The following is a 21,888-nucleotide window of genomic DNA, read 5'->3' as shown; positions in this document are numbered from 1 at the left end:
CCCAGGGTCTGTCACACACTCCCACCACCTCTACTCCCCCCACTCTTGCACCAGACATCTGCTCCTCCCTGAATGGCACTGCCAACCTCATGCCCTGTGCACCCCTCACCCATCCGCAATAAACCTTAATTCCTTGAATCAAGATTTCTTCTCTTCTTCAATCTGGCTCCTATTATAAAGGAGTATTTCACCTCTCCAAATCAACCCCCCTTCATTATGCTTCTGACCACCTGTTTTTAGACACACGTGGTACCAGCTGATGAAGGGCAACTAGGTGAGAAAAGAGAGGGAGGGTCTCAGATACTTCTCACCTTTAGGTGGGGTGTAGTCACAAGCATAACACAGCAAAACCAGCAAAAGGAGTAGCTGAGAAGTGAAAAGGCAGATAAGGGTTGTGGGGTTTCTAGATTTCCAGCATGGGCTCTGACAACAGTACCTTTACAGTAGCTTTCAGAAAGCCATTCTCCTTTTCTGTCTGTTTGGAAGAGAGAAAAAATTCAAGTCTTCCTCATAACTATTGTGAAAAATGAAGTATGTAAGTGATTCAAAGATGAGAACTGCACAACAGTTGGTTCTGGCAAAACAAGATAGGCCTAACTCTCATGGTAACTAAACCTAGTTACCCCAATCTCTATGGGTCTTCTCGTTGCTGTTGCTGATACAAAATCAATATGACCAGGGGAAGAAATGAAGCTCTGGTGGCTTATTAACAGAAGTTAAGTTGTTGTTACAGTTATCCTAAGAAAATTCAGGCTTAGGTCCTTCTCTAACACATCAGCTTGACCCATGTAAGCAAGTAAATATTTGAATAGAATAAATCTGTGCATGTGTATAAACACACATACATGTATATAAATTTAGCACTAAAACATGGCACACTTTATAAGGCCCACTTTCCAATTGTATGATACACTAATAAGATGTATTTTTAGCTGAAGAATTAGATAGAACTGGCATGAGAGTTTTTCTTCTTTTCAAAGATCGACAAATCAATAACCACGTATTTCGTGCAGGTCAAAACAAACTGTCTAGATAGAGCATAACAGATGCAGCATTCCTAATGGCTGGAGAAGCAGTCTTGGAATCAGAAGATCTGGCTTGACTAGGGCCTGTTGCCTAACCTTCCCAAGGTCACTTTTCATGACACTTTACAGATAAAACACATAATATTTCATTCTCTTCCCACATTTACATCAAAATAAACCAGGATTTCAGCGGAGCTAAATGTATATACCTGCGTAGGAAAATCGGGCCCAATATTTGCTCCCAAAGAAGGGCTGAGTGAGCAATAAGTGCTGGCTGAAACTTGGTCAAGTCATCAAACACCTCTGATTAAGTTTTGCTGAATGCAAAATTACTAAATTATTTTACAAGCTACCTTCACAATGCAGTATAAAAGATTATTCCAATTCATTATTATTCTGACATTACTGTTGGCAGGCTAAGTAACTTAAGCTGACAAAAAGATGTATAAAGACTTTGGCCTCCAAACCTCAATCTGAATTGAACCTGATTTCATTCAGAAAGCTGTCAGCCTAGCAGTGTTTATAGACAGTAATGTCACAACAAAACCTGTACAGAAAAAAGTCTTGTCTATATTTAGAAAATGGTTTAAATACATTAATACTATTACACTGGTCGTAGACTCCTAACCCGGAGTTACTACACAGCTCAAGAAGACTTCAAAGGGGGCCTTGGTATCCACATGTTTGTTGGCCATAGGGCAACGTTAGGCAGATGCACTTCAGGAACATTTTTTGCTTGGATATCACTGACTCTTAGGGTAGGACCCCGCAACATATCAGTCAAACAGCTTTGCTGCTTCCCCCTGCTCCCAGCCTGTACTGGGTACCCAAGCTCCTCCGGGAGAGCTTAGCTGCCAGTCCTAGGCCTGGCGACAACCAAGGTGAACTTCTTTTTCTTTCCCCTTTTAATCAGAGACCGGAACACCAACCAATGTCTGGGTAACTCTGACTAGCTCGTTTGGTAAAAACATGCTATCTCTGGGCTTCACCCCATCGCAGAGACAACCCTGAAGCCATCCTGCCCCGTGAATGCCAGTTAACCGCTCCACTGCCAACGCTTCATGGCAGAAACGTTGACACCCATTTTGGGAGCCCGCGAGTGTCATCCTGCTGGCAAAGTCTGGGATCCTGGGCAAAGTTTGGATAAAGTACAAGATGCATAAAGTGATGGCAATAAATAAAATGCAGAAAAACACAACCGCCGAACTACAGGAGTCTGTGTCATTAACTGGACGTGGGATGTCTGAAACGTGCCGCCCCATGTCTGCGAGGCGCCAGCTGCCACTCTTGCTCAGCGAAACCGCGGTGCCAAAACCCAAGGTGGGGGAGGAAAGGCGGGGGGCAAGGCGCGGGGCGGCAGGCCGCGGCAGGGAGCAAGTTCAGCTCGCGTCCAACTACTCCCGGGCGCGGAGCAGGCCCGGCCGCCACCCCCACACCGGCGGCCGGGGCACCCGCGGCGCCCCCCGCGGCGGGGCCGCCTCGCCCGCCGCAGCCCCCGGGCGGGGCGAGGAAGCGGCCGTTCACCTGCGACCCCCCGCGCGGCCGCCCCATCCCCCCGGCGGGACCCCGCGGCGGATGGCGGAGCCGCTGCCGCCCCCTCCTCCATCGCCGCCGGGAGCCGGCAACACCCGGGCGGGCAGCGCCGTGGCGCAGGGGCGCCTCCCCGGCCTGGGGCTGAGGACGCCGAGGGGCCGGCGCGGCGCCCCGCGGCCACAGCCCCGGGCCCCGCCGCGCCGCGGGAGGGGAGAGGCGGGAGCGAGCGAGGGAGGAGGAGGGCGAAGCGGGACGGCGACTCGGACATCATGGCCGAAGCGGCCCCCTCCCCGCCAGCGGCTCGGCTCCCGCCAGCCCGCGCCCTCCCCGCGCCGCCGCGGGGTGCCGGGCCGCCGCCGCGGGCTCGTTACCTGGTTCCCGGGGACACTTTGGAGACGCCTCCAACATCGGCAAACACTAAAGAGAACTGACCCCGCCGCCGCGGCGGCCGCCGCCGGCCCCAACCACTCCACCCCCCCCGCGCTCCCGCCGCCGCGCCGCTCCGCGCCGCCGCCCGCCGCGCCGCCCGCCGGCCTCGCCCGCCGGCCTCGCCCGCCGCCCGCGCAGGACCCCGGCCCCCGCGGAGGGCTGCCCGCGCCGCGCCGGGCCCGCACTTCCCCCCGCTCCCGCGGCGCGAATGGCCGCGTCCGCATCGCTTCCCCGGCCGGCGAGCCCGCGCGCAGCGCCCCTGGCGGCGGCTCGCCTCGCCTCGCCTCGCCTCGCCTCGCCTCGCCTGGGCGCCGTTCCGCAGGGTTCCGCTCCGCTCCGCGGGCGGCGGCGGGCCGGGGCGCCGCGCCGCGCCGCCCCGCTCCGCCCGGCCCGGCCCGGCCCGCGCAGGCCCCGCGGCGAGGAGCGGCCCCGGGCCTGGCCTGCCCCGCCTGCCGCAGGGCCGCCCCCGCCCCTGCCCCCGCGGGCTGCGGCGCCCGCCAGGCCCGCGCCGGCCTGGCCGCCGTGGGGAGAGCGGCCGCCACGGCGCCCCCGGCCCGGCCGCGCCCCGGGCCCTGCTACTCACCGGGGCCGGCGGCGCGGCTGTGAGCCGGGGAGAGGCAGGCAGAGGCCCCCGGCCCGGGCCAGGCCCCGCCGCGCCCGCCGATCCGAGGCCGCCCCGCGCCGGGCGCTGGCATCCAGCCGCTCCGCGCAGCCAGCGCACAGGGGGGAGCGCGGGGCCGGCGCTGCGCTCCACGAGGCGCGGGGCGCTCGGCCCGCCGCTGAACCTCGCTACAGCGAAGCAGCCTGAAAAATACAAGGTTTTACTCTAGCCCTGTTCACGGTCATCCTACTGTCGGCTGCCCCTCGCAAGATGAGTTGCCAGCTGCTTATTTCCTTTCATAATTTGCCTTGCAGGATTTTGCCTCTATGTTTGTTTTCTGTTTGCAGTGACCTGACCCCTACTGGCGAGTTTATGAAACTTGATGTCTGCACTAGGGACAGATGTTTCCTAGAGACAGATTAAAGAATGAGGAGCACAACAACATGACAATGCAAGGGAAAAGAAATTAATGGCTTGCAGTAATACAGAAAAGGTGAGTAAATAGAATAGGATTTGACTTTTCTCCATTTGGTTTTCCTCTGTCGGTCTCGCACATCTCAATTTACCCTCAGAATATGTAACACACAAACCTGAAGTTTTACTTTCTTTACTCTCAAAGACCACACTTTAGAGAGAGAGGCAAAAAGTCAACCGCGACTTGTTCCCATCAGTAGCATATACATTTTTTCACCCCAGATAATCTACTGACTGCAGCACTCACTACTTGGCCACATCATTCAAACAAACACTGTAAAGAACCGGGCGCCTAGAAGAACCTAGTGGGCAGCAGAGACTGCATTGAACTTGTTGCATCTTACTGCAACTTACTGCAGGAACTAGAACGTAGGTATTATATCCACAAGCAAGAATTAAGTTTCATAACCAAAGTGTCCTAGAAGAATTTGGCTTATGAGCATGTTTTCATTTCCTTTACTGCTCTATTCATAAGAGTTTTTACAATGAGTATTTTAGGAAGAATTGAGAACTGCTTTATAGATATGGGACAAGAAACAAAAAATAATGTTTTTTAGGTCTAAGAAATCATTATCATATAGGCTTTTTCTTTTTTAAGCTATATTAAAAACAATACTGTAGCGTAGTTAACACCTTCAGCAGCTCTCTAGTTAAAACACTACTCATCATGGATAGTGATTGAAGGCCTAAGAACTCTGAGGAATGGCCTCTGGCAAATCTAACAACAGAAGCTTAAGATGCACTATATCTGACTTTAAGCTTGAAAAAGGAATTCATTTTTATATTACACATTTCACTGGTTTTAGTAAGTTTTACTTACTGGATAATGCACCTGGGCTTTGTGTTTAGCCAAAGCACCATGGAAACATTTAAACAATTTACATGAATAATATTTCTATTTTAGGGGTTTTGAAAGAGACTTACAGAGGTTGGACCTAAACTATCTACTCCACCTCAATGTTACTATCTTTTTGAAAGACTCCAGTAAAGAAAGTTACTGCATTCCTCAAAAAAATTGAGGCAAGGCTATTGAGACAAGTGATTGCTGAGATGTGAACATTTTGTTCTATGCAGAATTAGATAAATTGTTAGGTTGAATCATGTTTCTGCCAGCTACATAAGGTGAAGAAGCAGCTAACTGCTGTAGTTTTGGGGCATTGCCCTACAGCCACATGAAGGGAGGTGAAAACCAGGAGCACTGTCTGCATGGTCCAGCTCTGGAGGCTCAGGCTGGACTTTGGGGAAAACCTCTTCACTCAGTGGGTGGCAGAGCAGCATGACAGGCCACCAAGGGAGCCTGTGGAGTCCCCCTCCGTAGAGGCTGTCAAGACTCTGCTAGATAAAGCCATGGCTAACTTAATCTGCTTTTGGACAGCTTTGTTTCAGGTGGGAAGCTGGACTAGATAACCTCCAAAGTTCACTTCCAATCAACATTGCTATGATTCTACGTTAACAGAACATTTACCTTGTCACCATCTTGCAAGTCTTTGCATATGTCACCTGCAGAAGGCAGATCTAGACAGAAGAAATAAAATGCAAAGCACTTTAGTAATGTCAGATTTGGCTATATACAGAATTGAGAGATTAAATGCTAAATGATTTCTGAGAGAAAAAAAAATCTTCCTTTAAATTGGGGATCAAATAAATCTGACCAGTAATTTCTGCACTAATTAAACCCTTTATGCTTGAAAGCAAAAACAGTAATTTTGAGGAAAGCTGTCTACATAATTTTACTACACAATTGTATTTTAATGATAGCTATGAGAATTGGAACATTAGGTGTAGCAAATGTAATTTAGGACCAGCATAGATATTTATTCAAGATCAGAATGAATTCAGAAGTCATATATCCTTCAATATCCATTTAAGCTACTCCATGAGAATGTTTTAAAGTCATGACTTTAAAACAAGTGGTGGATTGCTATGACAGCTGAGAACAAGAAAGAACAAAATGTAGCCTGTCAGGCTTTCCACATGCTGATGGTATAGTCACCTGGAATCTGATAGCACATCCCCCCAGATGTATTTTGGTAATAAGCTTGTATATTGTAGGAGATAAATAATGTGTCAACTACATGTAATTTCACCTAGTAACAGGATTTTATTATGGATAGATAAGTGATGTCAAGGTTTTGTTCATACTAACAAAACATTAATATGACATGTATAGCTTGTTTGAATACACTTTGGGACATCAGCAGTTACTAAGACATGGTTGTATATATACGCCCATTTTTTCCACTGTGGTAACTTGACATCCTTCCCTCCTTATTCCTCCTTTGTTTAGTTTTCTGCATCTGAGATTCATTACCCCTTATGTCATTTCATCTAAAAACTGAGCCCAGAAGTACATAATATATAGTACAATTTCCTGTGTATTCCTCTGATGTTCTCTAGTCATGGCTAATAATGCAAATACTTTTCATAAGCCTCCTACAAGTTTTTATGTAAGCAGAGTTTCTTATGCTGAATCATCACTGTCTATAAAAATTTTTACTTATGGGTGTGTTGGTAGTTTGATGGGCAACCATATATTATAGCATATACTTAGTGTAGCCGGAGTAAAAATGCTTTCAGGGAATGTCAGCATCAGATTACAAGGAAAGTTTTCCCAACTTTCTACAATAGTTGGATAAAATTCCAAGTCCCTAAAATCTGAAGTCTATGCTCTCATATGAATATTTAACATTTTTTATAATTAATAGTACTGCTACTGCACAGCTAACTGCTTAGTTTAAAAATAAATTTGTACCTCTAAGATTACTTGAAATATTTTATCAGCTCAGAAAACTCAAATCTTAATTATACATCCTGTGTCACAAATGGTATATATAGCTGAAAGAAAACTGGGAATACAAAAGAAGCCTATGAATAATCAAGAGTGAATTTTATCCCGTAACTTACCATTTACCTAGAGTTCTGTATCAAGTATTATTCAGTGATAAAGCAGAGGATCAAATATTTTATGTCCATTATAAATTCTGTGATTGTGTTTTGCTGTTTAATAAGTTTCTGCTGCATGTTTGGAGCATTACATAGATGAACAACTAAATCAAGTTACTAGCCATTCTTTAGATTTACTAAAAAAAGAAAAGGTACTTTCAAACTGTCTTCCAAAAATCAAAATATTTTAATTTTTACTGATAAATTTTATAAATTTTCTTAGAATTTAAAATGGCTTTTAAAAAGCCATCATGAAATGAGTTCCCACCCCTCAGTACACTGGTGCAACAAGCTGAAAAAATGTACTCAGGGATGTCTTTAACAACAAAGAGGAGAATGGCAGCACCACAGAAACAGGAACCTGTTTTTAATCAGTACATTAGAAACAGAAAAATTGGTTGAAAAGCACCTCTGGAAGTCATCTGGTCGACCGCCTTCTCTGCCCCCTCAAAGCAGGACCAACCTCAAAGTTGGAATGGATTTTGAAGTTAACAGCTTGCTCAGGGCCTTGTCCAGTTGAGTTTTGAGTATCTCCAAGGATGGAGATTTTACAGCCTCTCTGGGCCACCTGTTCTGGGGTTTGATAAAAGTCTTTAGCCATATTTTTTAAATGTATAGTAATAACCTTAGATTTTAATATTAAAGTTGAAGCCATAATTAAAGTAATACAGTGTGCTCATAATATACCAACGGGAACTTGCGTGCACTATTTACATTAGTCATACTGAGTCAGCTGACAATACTCCGAAGCCTCTAGTAGCTTAATACCAGAGAACAGATCAGTTAAAATTTGTAAACAGTATTTTTCCTATAACTAAGAACTCCTGGAAAAGCAAAAGCCAGGAGCTTGGGATTATATTTGGTTAAAGCTGAAATTATTAATAAACCTAAGTCTAATCAAGCTGCTGTTTTTCCCAGTTACAAGTGCAGAAGTGTAACTATGAAAACACATTTTTGGTGACAATGCATATGATATAAGTAACTAAAACAATTTATCATCCTGTGCGGTACATAAATGAGAAACATTAAGAAAACACAATACAACTGTATAGCTTACAAGTAAATACTAGACTGTTTTCTCAGTTAATGGAAACCATTTATTCTTTATACTTCAGTAGAGAGTGGTGAGTGCTAAACTTCAGGAATTCACAAAATACATTATTTTTCATGATTCATATCTAAAATGCAAGTTCCCTAAACCAGATGAATCACACAATCACTTCAAGAATAAAAACAGTGAAATCAAGTAGAATTTGCATTTATTACCATATATTCAACTTTCTCTCGTTTTTCCATCACTTAAAATTAATGGTGCTACTAAGCATGTTGTGCACGTTCGAGGTCCTCATCTCCTTTGGCTATCACCACTCTTTTAGAACACACCACAAAGTGAATCCAACCAAAATGATGTGCTGATTTTGTAATCACTAGTTTATATCTAGATCCCTTATCATCAGTGTATCAAATCCAGTTCTTCATTTGTTGGCCTAAATTCAGATTGTTTGCAGGTTCAAATGTATTTCCTTGTGATTATTTGCTCCCTTTGCTCTTGTATGGGTGTTGGAAACAATAAGGCCTTGTCTAAATAAAAGCTTTACTGTTTTAATTATGCTAGTGTAAATTAAAAGTTATATTAACAAATTATTGTATAGTATGTAGGAGGGGTTGTACTTATACATTCAAAAAAAACTTCACATTGTTCGTTATCCTAGCTTATGTATCTGAAACTGCATGAAAGTTAGGCCTAAAATCTCTTTTAGGGTACATTTAAGATTTGTTTTGGGTTATAAAGATATGACTGGTTTTGTGTCAGCTACTTCTATTATCATAGATCTTCCTGATTTATTTTCTTCATTAGGAACTAAAGAACTTTTATGTACAGTCATCCTGCCTTTTGACAACTGGGAAAAATGTTATAATGAGTATATCTGTATAGTTATTATGCATACTAATCCTATAAACTCTTGTGTGTATATAGTTATCTAGTACACACAAGTTCACCATTTAAGCTGAATGCAGGGAACTTCTCATTTCTTATGTATTTTCCAGACTTAGAAAAAACTAGGTTTGTTTTTTTGCTGTAAAATGTAAATTATAAAATTTGGGGGGGCGGGGTAATTTAGGTCAGTGAATATTTGAAGTCTCATAATTACAGGCAAGGAAAACAAATTTAACTACAGTTTGATGAAGTAGCAAGAATAATACCAAAACCACAAAGTTTAAGAGCATGGCATGTCAGTTTTCCGTTACATGCACACAGTCAAAAATGTAGGAATGGTCCACTTCTGAATTCCTGGGTTTTGTTACTTCATGAGCAATACACTAGTTTTCCTCAGGAGATAAGTATGGGAAAGCCAAAGGGTAACTACAGACCAAAGAAGCAATAGATTCTGCAGGATTAAATTTCTATTTACAAGACTAATTTTTTTTTTTGGGGGGGGGGGGAAGGCAGGGGGATTCTATTATTATTGATAGCATTTTGTCTATCTAAAGAGGCCTTCAAACACGTCCAGACATAATGCCATTTTCATTGGCAGAGAGGTGTAAGAGAGCATCATGTCCTTCTTGAAGAGCTTTGCATTCTAACTGTGATGTCTTTCCCTGGAGAGGCAGCCTGCAGCAGCATACTGCAAATGCACAGGAAGCTGCACCAGGAGCAGCATCGCTCTGTCTCTACACCAGTGTCAATACTCTGTACATTGACTGGGACAGCTGTGTTCATAGGAGATTGTACCTAATCATACCCATCAACACCTTTACCAGTAGCAGACAGTAACACAGACTAGGTCTTAGTGCAAATAGGAATCAGGCCTTTTGAATCGTGGAGTAGGTTAGGGTCAATGTGTGACATTAAAATTTAACTCATACCTACGCATTTTCTTGTACTGACATAAGCTTAAAAATGACCTGATATAGTTAAGCAGATGTAACAGGATAAAACTAGTGGGCACAAAATAAATTGGTAGAAAGGTGCTTTCCATACTGCATAGGTTGTTTATTTTTCTTTCCATCTCTTTAAGTTACACTACTACAGAAGTGCTGCACTAATAACCTTGTATTACATACCACACTAAGGTAGTTAAGGCACACAAAACCTAACCCTCCTAAAATACTTCTTATTGCAGGACAACAAAGAACTCTACAAGTTGAAAGGGACTTGTTTTTGCAAGTGATACTAAACAATTATAAATAGAGAAATCATTTAAGGCAATAAGGCAAGATAAAATTATATTGTGAATTAAGCCAAAATAAATTAGTAAGTTTTAGAATGATTCTTCTCTTGGAACAAGTAGTATCTTAGTCATATATGAAGTCAAACAGAAAGGAGAGTTTCTCCGTACACAGTATTATGTGGACTCTGCATACAGAAAAAGTTTCTTTTCTGGGGGGGGGAATAAATAAGGCTTCACAAGTTACTAGTATTATAAACATGAACCAGTAACAATAAGAAGGGCATATCATAGTAGATATAAAAAATACTAATGCAATGTGATTGACTATACACGCTTATAAAAGTAGAGTGATCCCATGAATGAAAACACCAAAAGCAAGGACTACTGGCAGGATTGCAACTCAAATTCCGAATAGATGTTCTGTTTTCAGAGGTTTACTGAAGCTTTCCATTTTTTATTAATACTATTTTCTGTCAATGTATGCTAACTTCACTCTCAGTTTGTCCAGTTTTTCAAATGATAGCTCTTGGAACAACTAGATATACGCTGCTTTTAGCAATGACAACAACCTACAGCTTCAAAACATGACAGTTGTTGCTACCTGAGTAAACAGTAGCTATTGCATCAGTTAGAAATCTAGAATTTATGCGTTTACACCTAAATCAAATAAATTTTATTTAATGTCTCAGAGTTTCACCTACAAAACAGCCATTTCTGGATGAGTTTGAATGTATTTTGAAAGGGAGAAGAATGACATTTTTGTCCAATGAAGTCTGTTTGGCTTCAAAGGATTTCAAAGAGGCTCTCAAATCTGTCACAATCAAGTCTCCAATCCTTAGTACAGGCTTTGGGAGGCTACTAAAATTATAAGTTACATATCCATAAACTCCACAGCAAGTTTGTTGAATTTCATGGAGTTTGAATACCGGTAGTAATGAAGCACAAATATTGTAATCCCTGTAATCTGACAAAATAGCTGGAATGAATTCTGCTGCTGCATAAACGGTTAATACAATTGATGGTATGTTTTGCAGCAGTTCAAACTTTAGAATTAGATTTTTTAAATGAACAGTCAAGGCAACATTTGGCCTTTAATACTAATAAAAATCTTATCCTGCATTGTCCTAAAACATCAATTTGCAATTATGCGCTAGCTATGCCAGGGTAAGGGGGGATCTGTGGGTGATCTAGGATAGTTTTGAGAAATTGGCACAAATGCATTCACTGGATGTTTCTACTAAAACGCAGCTGTGTAGCACTTATCTGAGCAAGACTGGGGGGTTTGGTTCAACTACATAATTTGCTTACCAAAAGCATAGTTTCGTGGTGACGGAGCTGCCTGAATTTGACAATTTAAGTGAGAGTAAATGCCCACATAATTTGAGAAGTTCACTCTTCATTTAACAGCAACAAAAAAGTAGTACCAGTCTACTACTTGAACAGCAATTAAAACATCTTAAAAAGGGAACATCTATGACATTTTTCCAGTTCTCTGAAGGAAGAAGTTTAACCAAGTGCAGTGCCCACACGCCTTCACAAGAGTTACCAGAACATCCCCATGTCTGAAAATATTTTGTTCTTTCAAAGCCATATTAAGACAAAGCATGAGCCATCTACAAGGCATTTTTCTTTGCACAAAAACAGCATCCCAAGATGCTCAAAACAGTTTTTCCACTGCACATACAGTGACCCTTTAGAGAGGAAAAAATAAAAACCAAAGGATCAACTTGTATTATTTTTATATATGCATTTGATAAAAGAAAAAAAATTAAAATAGATACACCTTAGATAGTAAAATCCAAATTTGGATGGAGGCAGCTTTTCAATTTTTACTCCAAGACACAAGCTGGTGAATTTACACTTCCTTTTCTCCAGATTCTTTCTATGCATTATCTTTACTTTTAAGAAAATAAAGGATGAAAATATAAGAGTCCATGGAAACCTGCACTTCGGAATGAAAATATGAAGGTCTACAGCCAGAAGTAAATAATAAAGTCCTTGATATGTATCAAGGAGGAGTTAAATGTATCAAATATGCTAAAATGGATATACACTAAATCAACGTGGAATAATACATAGCCTAAGCAAGATTTATTAAGTATCTTTAGTATGTACCTGCACACAAAACTATTGTGCAGATCAAAAACAAGAAATAAGAATAAGTTCTATGTCAGAATGAAGCAGAGTTCTGGTGAAGACCACACAGCAAGATTCCTTTCCAGAGGCTAAATTCAGTGATAACACTTTGCAGAGATTAGTAAATAAAAACTATGTAAATCCTTTATATTGTGACAAACTCCCTTTACTCAAAATCAAGTGAGGCATATAATGGCTTTGTAGGCATTTCAAGGCAGCTATCTCACAGCAAAACAGCATGGAATCAGTTTATACAAAGGCCTCAAGAAATTTGTAAATTTAACTTTGGTTTACTCCGAAAAAGGCATAAAGAGTTCAGATGCATTTACATTTCAGTGTCTTTTAGAAAGAGCAAATCATTCAGGAAGACTTGCATGTGACAGACACTATTATAAGGAAATTTACTTTCCAGACAAAATGGCAACACATTATGAGAAACTCACATTAACATCCCAATGGTAAGTCTTAAAATGTTCACTTTCAAAGAGTGCATAGTTGAACAGAAATGAGATTGAAAAAATTACAAACTAGCTGATTGGGAAAGTATAAAAGTAGCTGACATCTAAACAGATGCAAGAACTATTCAGAAAAATATTCATGCAGTTTTTAATGAAAATGGGGTCTATCTGCACCTAGCAGCACCAAATCACAAGCTGTTCTATGTAAAATTCCCTAGACAGCATCTGGGAGACCAGGAATACCTGAATAATGTCCAGATAAGATTTAATCTATTCCTATAGGCTAAAGAAAGGAAGGAAGGAAGGAAGGAAGGAAACCAACAAAACTTTTAGAATTATAAACAGAGTGCCTAGATCTAGGCATTTTTCATCTGCAAGACTTCAGAATCTCTTTTCTGGCACAGTATGGATCTCTGGAAAAATTGTTGCAAAGACAAAAATAACTTCTCATCTCAGAGCAGGTTTTCCATGCTCTGAGTTGCAAAGTTTGATTGGACCAGTGGTTTTGCTTAGTACAGAATATCTTGACCTACTCTGATGATAGTTTTATACAGGACCTGACCAGAAGTAAAACCTCTGGCCTTCAGTTGCATTGTGATCACAGTTGTCTTGCATTTGCCTTCTTCCACTTCTGAAGAACTTCATGACATAAGAATTACAGTTTGGTGCAATTACTGATGATTTCTGCTTTTTTTCTTTTCTTCTTTTCTTCTTCTTCTTCTTCTTTTTTTTTTAAACAACCAGTGATTCTCTGAGAGTCTTCATAAATCTATCAAACCAATTTAATTTCCAGACTGTTTGTGATCCCCTCTCATTCTCCAGTTCTCATTCCCTTTCTTAAGTATAACTTGTCTCCATTTGGCATCCTTATTCCTAGTCAGTCAACAGAATTTGGAGGAGTGTTTGGAAGACTATTTTCAATATAAGACACTCTGGACTATTACTTATCTAAGAAGGCCAAAAAGTCATCTGTTACCGCAGCATGATGTCCAAGTCAGGAATTACTGCTTGGGGCACATGGTAATGCACAGATACATAACAGATTAAAAGGAGTTATAGCACAAAAAAGCTAACAGTGTGATACAAAGCACATTAATGCAAGGCGATGCTCCCAACTGCTTTTTTCCCTTTAAACTCAAAATCTGTTGCAAGTCAAGGATAATTCAGGCTGGATATACTCTAAAACATCTGGAAATTGGTATTTTAGTCTTTGTGGCTTGTTTAGCTAGTGACATGTACTTCCTATACTACTACTTTCAGAGTACTGTCTTCAATAAATTGTCTACATCCAATAGAGAAAAGTGTGCTTTATCGTGTGAGTGTGAAATATAGCCACCCACCAATGTTTTCTGAAGACATATGAACAGTTCAGACAGTATGGGAGATGAGGCTGCTCCTGTGCAACAAATATAAAAGAATGCCCGACTCCAGAGTGTTCACTCTTCTCTGCCAGTCAGAATGACAGCTGTAACACACTTTTTACTGACCCAGTACAAATAAATTTGGAGTTCAAAAACATCAGATTTCCACATAAAATTAATCGATTCATCTTTTGAGTAAGACCTTCAGAGGAAGGGGTGAAACAAGCAACAATGTGGTTTTGTCCTAGAAACCTCCTGCCAAAGTGCAAAAGAGCATCCTGTTCTTTAAATCTGCAATAAACCTATGAGATCTGTATCTAAGACTTCCATCTCAAGTCTCTTCTGTATTAGAAGATGGCTATACCACATTTGGCTTTATATATAACCTCGAGAACATTTGATTTGTAACCTAATGGACTCAATTCCTGTTGGGAAATAACTGCTGTTCTTGAGCAGCTTCACTGACTTTGTAACCTGACACTCCATTAATACCTGGCAATGTTGGTCTGGTAAATACTTAATATAGAACTCCTGAACTTTCCAGCTTATTAAATGCTACAAGTTCTCCATTCAAAGACACTACCTCCAACTGAATTTCTATTGAGAAAGGGACAGATCTTGTATCTTATCTATTATCAAAGACTACTGTCTTTGAAAGAATATACTTCTCATTTATAGGTGTTGTGAAAGCCTGCAATTCCTTCACCACCCAGCTACACCAGAGAAAGTGTAAAGCAGAATGGGATTTTAGCAAGAGCTTTCAGCTCCAAGTATCTCAGCTGCAATCCTGGTACATGCAAGTGTTCTAAACAAAGAAAAAAAATCAGACATTTCACAAATTTCTTTAAGAAACAAAATCAGGTAATTCTTTGGCTGTTATCTTCATATTCATTCAAGGAGCGGCAATTTGCTTCATAATGTCCCTTGGCTAATGGTCCACAGTGCTTCGTCACCAATCGCTACAAAGTATCTATGGAGAATGATACATGAAATAAAGTATGAAACAATGACCACAGTCAGCCTTGAAAGATGTAGCACCTGCAGTAAGAGCAACTTCTTAAACACAGTGTCAAAACTTGGACAGCGTTTGCTTCAGTACATAAAGTGGTCCAACTGTACCATAAAGATTCTACATGCAAAGATATCACAAAAGGAATGCCTGACAGGACTGATGTGAACAACCTCAAGGAAGACAGAAAATAGCAGATTCACTGTGAATTTTCTCCATTTTTGAACAGGGAACACTCAAAAATACAGAATTCGTTGTTTGGATTTACCAATATTCTGAGGCTTAAACAAATCTTCTGGTGAGCTGCTAACGAAGCCTCTTAGCATTCGCCACCTCAGCCTTACTGACTAGAAGTTCTAGCTAATCCAGTGAGGTAGAACTCTGAATTAGTGGATTCCAGAACGATGTACAAGAACATCAAGAAACATGTGGTGTGTGCGCCACGCTCAGCTTCATAAGAATTTGCTTGCACCATTGGTACAGAATCCCAACTGCAGTCTTGGCCAACTATGATCTCTAGTCCACAGAACTGTATGGCAAATTCTGCTGGAATTATGGGAGTCTTCATACAAGCATTTCTAAACTGCCACGCTCATAACAACAGCTGCAGACCTGTCTTCTGTCTTTTCACATTGCAATTTACTTGACAGAATCACAAATACAGCTTCAGTCACAAACTTGGTTCTGATGCCCTGACAGCACCTGAAAACAATGACAAAGATATTCTCCCTTTCTAAAAGCCATATCTGAAATAAAAGCAAAAGTAAAGATACGAATTATGGATCAAGAGATGAGACAACTGCAAGCCCAAACATGAGCTTTCAGGGATCTAAAGAACTCATCCATGTCAGCAGACTACTAAAAAAATTTTAAAAACAATACACTAATATATCCACAACATCTGTATACGTGGACTAATGCTAGCAGCCTTGCTATTTGGAAAACAAAAAACCAAAACAGAACAACATCAAAAAGAAGAAATCTTGGGCGCAGAGACTGAGGCATCTAAGTGAAAAGGTAACAGATGAAAAAATCACTTGAAGGCTTTGGAACATATCTTGAGAATTTTTACTGGAAAAAAAATAAAGTTAGAACAGATGGAAAGGGTATCCCCTGCCAAAATTGATATAGGCAGTCCAGACCCCCAGCTTTTAGCATTCTTATAGCACATAACTCAGCTTTTGTGTTAACCAAGGTTTCTAGTACTTATATCATGCAGAAAAGTCTAAAGATATGAATTGGGTTTCAGCTATCTCATTCCAATCCTCAGCTGCACAATTCTCCTGATTTCCTCTAGCTCTGGAAGTCTTGGATCACACAGAAAACTGATTGAATTTGCTAATTCAGAAGAAAAGTTTCCACTTTTTTTCTTCTGAATTCAGCTTCCTAGTGGTTTAACAAGCTGAATCATCTCAGTGCAGACTCTGACAGCAAAACTAGATGCAAGGTAGGAATGTGAATCACAAGCATGGAAAGGAAGGAGGAGGAGTCCAATTTCCTCCTTTTCAGTGGCAGCTAAGACAAGACACTGAAAGGCAGGAACCCAGCTCCATTTATTTCTATGGATGTTAACGCCATCCTCTGGAGAACTATATTAACACCATCCAGATAATATTGTAGCCCTGGGAGAAGAGAAGGCCCAGAATGTTCATACAAACAGATTTAACCCTGGCCCAGAAAGTGCTCCAAAGTACTCCAACAGCATAGGTTCCCAGCTGCTGAAAACAGGACGGAGTTTCTATAAGGTCTCATCACTTAAATTTTAAATACCAGAAGTAGGACCAGCTTAAGAAAGCAACAGTAGCCAGTGTTACAGGGTTTCATACTGTTATAGGCATCTCTGTTAATGAAGCTAACATGACAGTTTCCAGCGCTTCACTGGATTCTTGTTCCAGAAAAGTGCAGTCTCTTATAAGCAGCTCTTTCACCAGCAGTAGCCAAAGGAAAAATGACACTTCCAAGGGCAATGTTATACCTGTGGATAATAAGTATGTAAACTGAAGGGGTTTAAACAGTTTAATCTACTATTGCTGCCATCAAAAGGTAACATGTACCTTAAGAGCTATGGAATTCCTCTAAGTTTTGTGCTAAAAAGACTGTGGACTGAGACTTATATAAATGTGAGCTCTACCCTGGTAGTATCTTACACTCTACAATCCATCAGTTTTGCATTTATGATTTTTATAAAAGAATTATCTGAACGAAATCCACACTGGTTTCTAAGCAAGCCACTTTGTGACAGTAATTATTTTTGAACTACAAAATTACTGAATCTGCTCTTGCTTTGTAATTTAAAAAAAAATAAAAACAAAAAAACCCAAAACACTCACCTTTCCTAGCTACAGAAGGGCTTTCTGAAATTTAATCAACTGCTAAAAACCCTCAAACACTAGCAAATGCCACTTAAAGTATTTAAAATCTGAAGAAAAATCATGGCAAGTGAACAAGATTTCCAGCACTGCTATTAGCATTAAAATTAAATAATAGCAGTGGCTAAATATTTACAAATTTATATTTCTGAATTAAACTTTAATTAGTAAAAGAAGGCTCACGATACTTTTACTCTTTCAATTTTGCTTAGATCAAAGTGTTTGTAAGAGTCCTGAAAACAGTAGGCCAACTATTACCTGCATACAAGCCAAACTAGTCTCTCTTCCCACCTTTTTGTGTAGCTGCAGCTGAAAATGGAGTATCACTAAGTCAGCCTAATTTCCATTATGCATTTCAGCATTCTCAAAAGTCCAGACACAACTGCTTTTTGAAAGCAAATCCAAGCTGGATCGAGTCATCTGGATTAAATAACTAGTTTTAAAAGAAAGTTGGTTCTAACCTGATTTGTTAGAACAAGCAGGATTTGTAGAGCTTCACTGTAAACATGCAGCACAACATTACACTGAATTGCTTTACTGCAGGAGACAAAAACCTCTATTAGCTTCCCCCGAACAAAGCTAGATATTATGTAGCTGCACTATCATAGGGCTTTCAAGACCAACAGGACATGGTTTAAGAAACATGAACTTTTTGTTCTAGTTTTTAAACTTTAGTCATTTTAATAAACATTTACATAAACAAAAATCAGCAAAAACAAGATTGGAAAGTCTTATCATCAATTATATCTACCTTTCCTGACAGCCACTTGTCTAATCTGTTCTTCAAAAATTACAGGCATGGGAATTTTATTGTCTTCTCAAATTTGTAATCTTAGATGTTAATTATGTTTTGCCAGACTTTCAAATAAAGTAATAATTAAAAATCATACAACTAGAAAAGATGATATATGAATTTTAAAACATCGTTTTTCACTTTTTTTTCCAGGTATCATACCTTACTTTTTCTGAAACAAAAATCATCATTTTCTGAAGAAAAAAAGTACAAAACTGAAAGCAATTATTGATGAGGCAGCAGAAATCTCATTTAACAGTCCTGACATATGCTCACAAAGAATTTCTCTTCCACAACTGTGAGCAACCAAAAAGCCCGCATATGAAACTCCCACTCAGCATTTAAAGTGCTTATCATGGTTCTTTGCCCTTTGGCAAGGAATTTATTCAAGCATCTATGAGAGAGGAAAAGTAGTCTCACAGCACTATGTGATGATTCAGTGGATCTCTTTGATGCTATAAGTTTAGTAATTTTTTACAGAACTATTTCCTTCAGCCGTTAACAACAGACATCCTCTGGAGAAGAAAAGAGGAAACACCTCAGTATTATGCAAATTCCTCCCTTGATATCCATCACATCATTTTGGAATTAGTGATAGCTTTGTCTCAGAGTAGCTGAATGTAAGTGACAATACTTCTGCACTCCACCATGAAAAGGTCCACACGTATTTCCATTCAAGGGTAATAATCTATTTTAAAACAAGAATTTATTGTGTTATAGTATAAAGACACTAAACACAAAACAGTGTTTAACAACATGAGCATTGACACAGAAGAAAAGCAAGGATCGTTTCAAGCCAATTCTGTAACCACTTCATGTGAGAAACTCGAAGTGAATAGTTTCATACACAGGATCATCCTAAGGGAAGGATGGCACCACCTTCATCTAATTTAACTCCTATTTTAGGACACCACAGTATTGTCAGAATAGTTGCATTATTTTGAGGGCTTGAGTGGTATATAGATTTTGTCTTGGCCCTGTGTACATAGGTGAACTTATCCACAGAACTGCAAAAGATTCATGACATTATTCTGGGGGCATTTCTGTTGTAAACTAAAAGACCTGATGTACATTCTCTTCTAATCTACCTTACATTTTTTGGATTTAAGTATATTATAGGTGGGGGTATTAAAGAGCAGCATAAATTTGGTTATTTAACTTCACTGTAGCCCATATAAAGCCGTAAGTCAATAAAAGGTATAATGCTTACCCCTACATCACATATCTTTGACAGGATACATACAGTATGTCATAAAGCTTCTCTGAAACCACATATTGTAGTATGGCAATCCACCATATGAAAAGATACATGAACCTGTGAAGATGTACTGTAACTGTTTCTTCAGAGACATAACCTTGTGTCACAGTGTCACTCTTTACTATGGACTATCAGTTAAACCTTCTATGTGAACCAACTATGTGAAAACACATAAGACTTTCAAAGATGTGTCAATCCATTCAATCAATAATACAGAGCAGTTAACATGAATATACAGATTAAGTATTCAGATAGATTACTGCTCTTTCATATTAAACATCTGCAAAAATAGTTGATTTGATTAACTTATAACAATAAAATTTTACTAAACAAAAGTTAGAAGCACAACTATTTCCTTTGCTTAAAATGATTTTTGGCTTTTAAAATAAACCAACTTCTGTGTTTTAAAGGCTCATTGTGAAAGTGTATATACACATCAAATTTAAATCCACAGCTAGATTTTACCATCGAGTTTTAAAGGCCAAGAAATATTTTCAATACAGTAGAAAAAAGCATTTCCTGAAGCATATAGTAGCCTCACTTCACTGGTAATATCTGTAATTCAGTTGCTGTACAAAACACTTCTCTGAAGCAAATCCATTTCAATTCTATCCACCCTGAGTTAAGCATCTATACTTTAAAATGTTTTAAACATTAATAGAGAAGTATGTACAAGACTACAAAATTTGTCAGTTATTATACAGCAGTAAAAAAAACTTCAGTATTTTCAGCCAATTTTTTTTGTTGTTATTGTAGTTATTCATTCTGGGTTGGCTTTTCTTCTTTAATCAAGTAGTTACTTGACTTAGACATTCATGCTTTGACCACTTGATTTTGAGTGCAACAATAAGGCAACAGTTAAAAAAAAAGCAATGCTATAGAAATTTTGCATATGTGTAAAAGTTTATAAAAGTGCTTCCTAAAAAGACAACCTAATTGCAGTATCAAAATATTACAGAATGGTGAGAACAACTATCCATTATTTCAATAATTGTTGTTCCATAGAAAAATGTCAATCTGATTTTAGGTGGCTTTTTTTTTTTTTTTTTTTTTTCTTTCTCCATTTTGGTGAAGTAAAAGCCTGGAGAAAATTGGTATGGCTGCCAGGGACAAGCAAGTTAATAAAATATACTTTAGTCTAAGCTTAAATAAAAAGGTCCACACTTTTTTGTCAAAACATTAAGCCTCTGTCAAAAATGTATTTTTTTATATAGTACAGGATTAAAAGACAAGATGACGCTTACAAGGTAAAGAAATAATTTACATGAAAATATCTTCTGACAAAGCTTTTCAATCAAAATATTGTTTTGTAACATTCAAACATGACACACAACAACAAAAGAAACAGTGAATGCAAACAAAAAAATGTTATATGGATTGCTTTCAAACACATAAATAAATGAAATATTGATGTAGGCAATAGGGCTCATGCTGATGGCTAGCAGGAAATAACAGTGTGCAATCTATTTGGAAAAAAGCTCTAAAGTACAAATTACAAGCCCAATTATGGACTGCAGCAAGTTCAGTTATATCACTGCCATCCTCTCTTATCTCCAAAATAAATTCTTGATTAAATCACTCATACCCTAAATTACTCATACCTTTGCTTCAGAGATATGAATAACTATATACAAAAAAGTAGTTTTATTTCACCATAGGGATAACATTGTACCTCTCTGCCACTGTCACTTGAAAACCTTCTATGTCAAAACAATTTTACAGCAGATAAACAATTTAATAAATATGCAATGATCTTATTACAGTCCTTCAGCTAAGCATGTTAACTCATGCTGCTAGTTTTGTGATCACAGTGCATAGAATCCAAATATAAAAGAATGGGGTGGCTTTTAAGGTAACAGTGGATCCCTTGCTTATAATTCAAATATATCTGAAACTTTCCTAAGCTCTATCATGCAATCTTTTTGTGGCAGGAGCAAAAATTTTCCCTGGTACAATGTCCATTGCCGGCAATGGATGCACCAAAACCGTCAAGGAGCTCAGTGTTATTGCACAATATATGAAGACCTGGAATTCTTCCAAAAGCTTAAAATAAAAATAATGGAATTATTCTGACATTTCTGGACACCTGCATTAATACTGTATGACTAATAAAAGCATGTCAGTTGCATGGACTGAACCAGCGATCAACATGCGCCCAGAATGCACACTAGTAAAAATGCAGTCAAAGGAAGTAGTCTTCATTGCCTATAGGTCACTTCCAGTCAAAGGTTAAAGTTCAAAGACTGAATGATCAAAGTGCTCATTTTCTCAGTAGGACTATCTTCTGCTACGAGGATCACAAAATGGTGGCATCAACATGTGTCAT

General features: G+C 39.6%; 2 protein-coding genes and 1 long non-coding RNA gene across 15 annotated transcripts in view; 1 reads left to right on the top strand and 2 right to left on the bottom strand.

Annotated features, from left to right (window-relative positions):
* The window catches only part of STAU2 (staufen double-stranded RNA binding protein 2), a 168,701-nt gene extending 164,995 nt beyond the window's left edge, over window positions 1-3,706 (bottom strand). For 2 of the 11 annotated variants that reach the window (XM_064507382.1, XM_064507390.1), the window contains exon 1: window positions 2,930-3,255. The gene's annotated coding sequence lies outside the window, so the exon portion shown is untranslated. Of the gene's footprint in view, window positions 1-436; window positions 461-2,929; window positions 3,447-3,570 lie in introns of those variants that run through there. The other 9 variants (XM_064507384.1, XM_064507385.1, XM_064507386.1 and 6 more) reach the window with 9 other exon arrangements.
* Window positions 3,666-20,086, top strand: LOC135327597 (uncharacterized). 3 transcript variants are annotated; one of them, XR_010387939.1, is made up of 4 exons: window positions 3,666-3,805; window positions 3,936-4,081; window positions 15,031-16,159; window positions 18,458-20,086. It is a non-coding gene; the product is annotated as an uncharacterized LOC135327597 (long non-coding RNA). The 3 variants fall into 3 exon arrangements; XR_010387936.1 differs by having other exon boundaries at window positions 14,812-16,159; XR_010387937.1 differs by lacking the exons at window positions 15,031-16,159; window positions 18,458-20,086 and adding an exon at window positions 4,285-8,614.
* Window positions 18,992-21,888, bottom strand: part of UBE2W (ubiquitin conjugating enzyme E2 W) — a 34,814-nt gene continuing 31,917 nt past the window's right edge. The window contains exon 6 of the mRNA XM_064507394.1: window positions 18,992-21,888. Coding sequence (XP_064363464.1) covers window positions 21,875-21,888 — 14 coding nt within the window. The 3' untranslated portion in view covers window positions 18,992-21,874.

The sequence above is a fragment of the Dromaius novaehollandiae genome, chromosome 2 (genome assembly GCF_036370855.1).
Source record: "Dromaius novaehollandiae isolate bDroNov1 chromosome 2, bDroNov1.hap1, whole genome shotgun sequence".
NCBI classification, from domain to species: domain Eukaryota; kingdom Metazoa; phylum Chordata; class Aves; order Casuariiformes; family Dromaiidae; genus Dromaius; species Dromaius novaehollandiae.
Note: the sequence above shows the minus strand (reverse complement) of the source record. Positions and strands in the feature narration are given on the sequence as shown.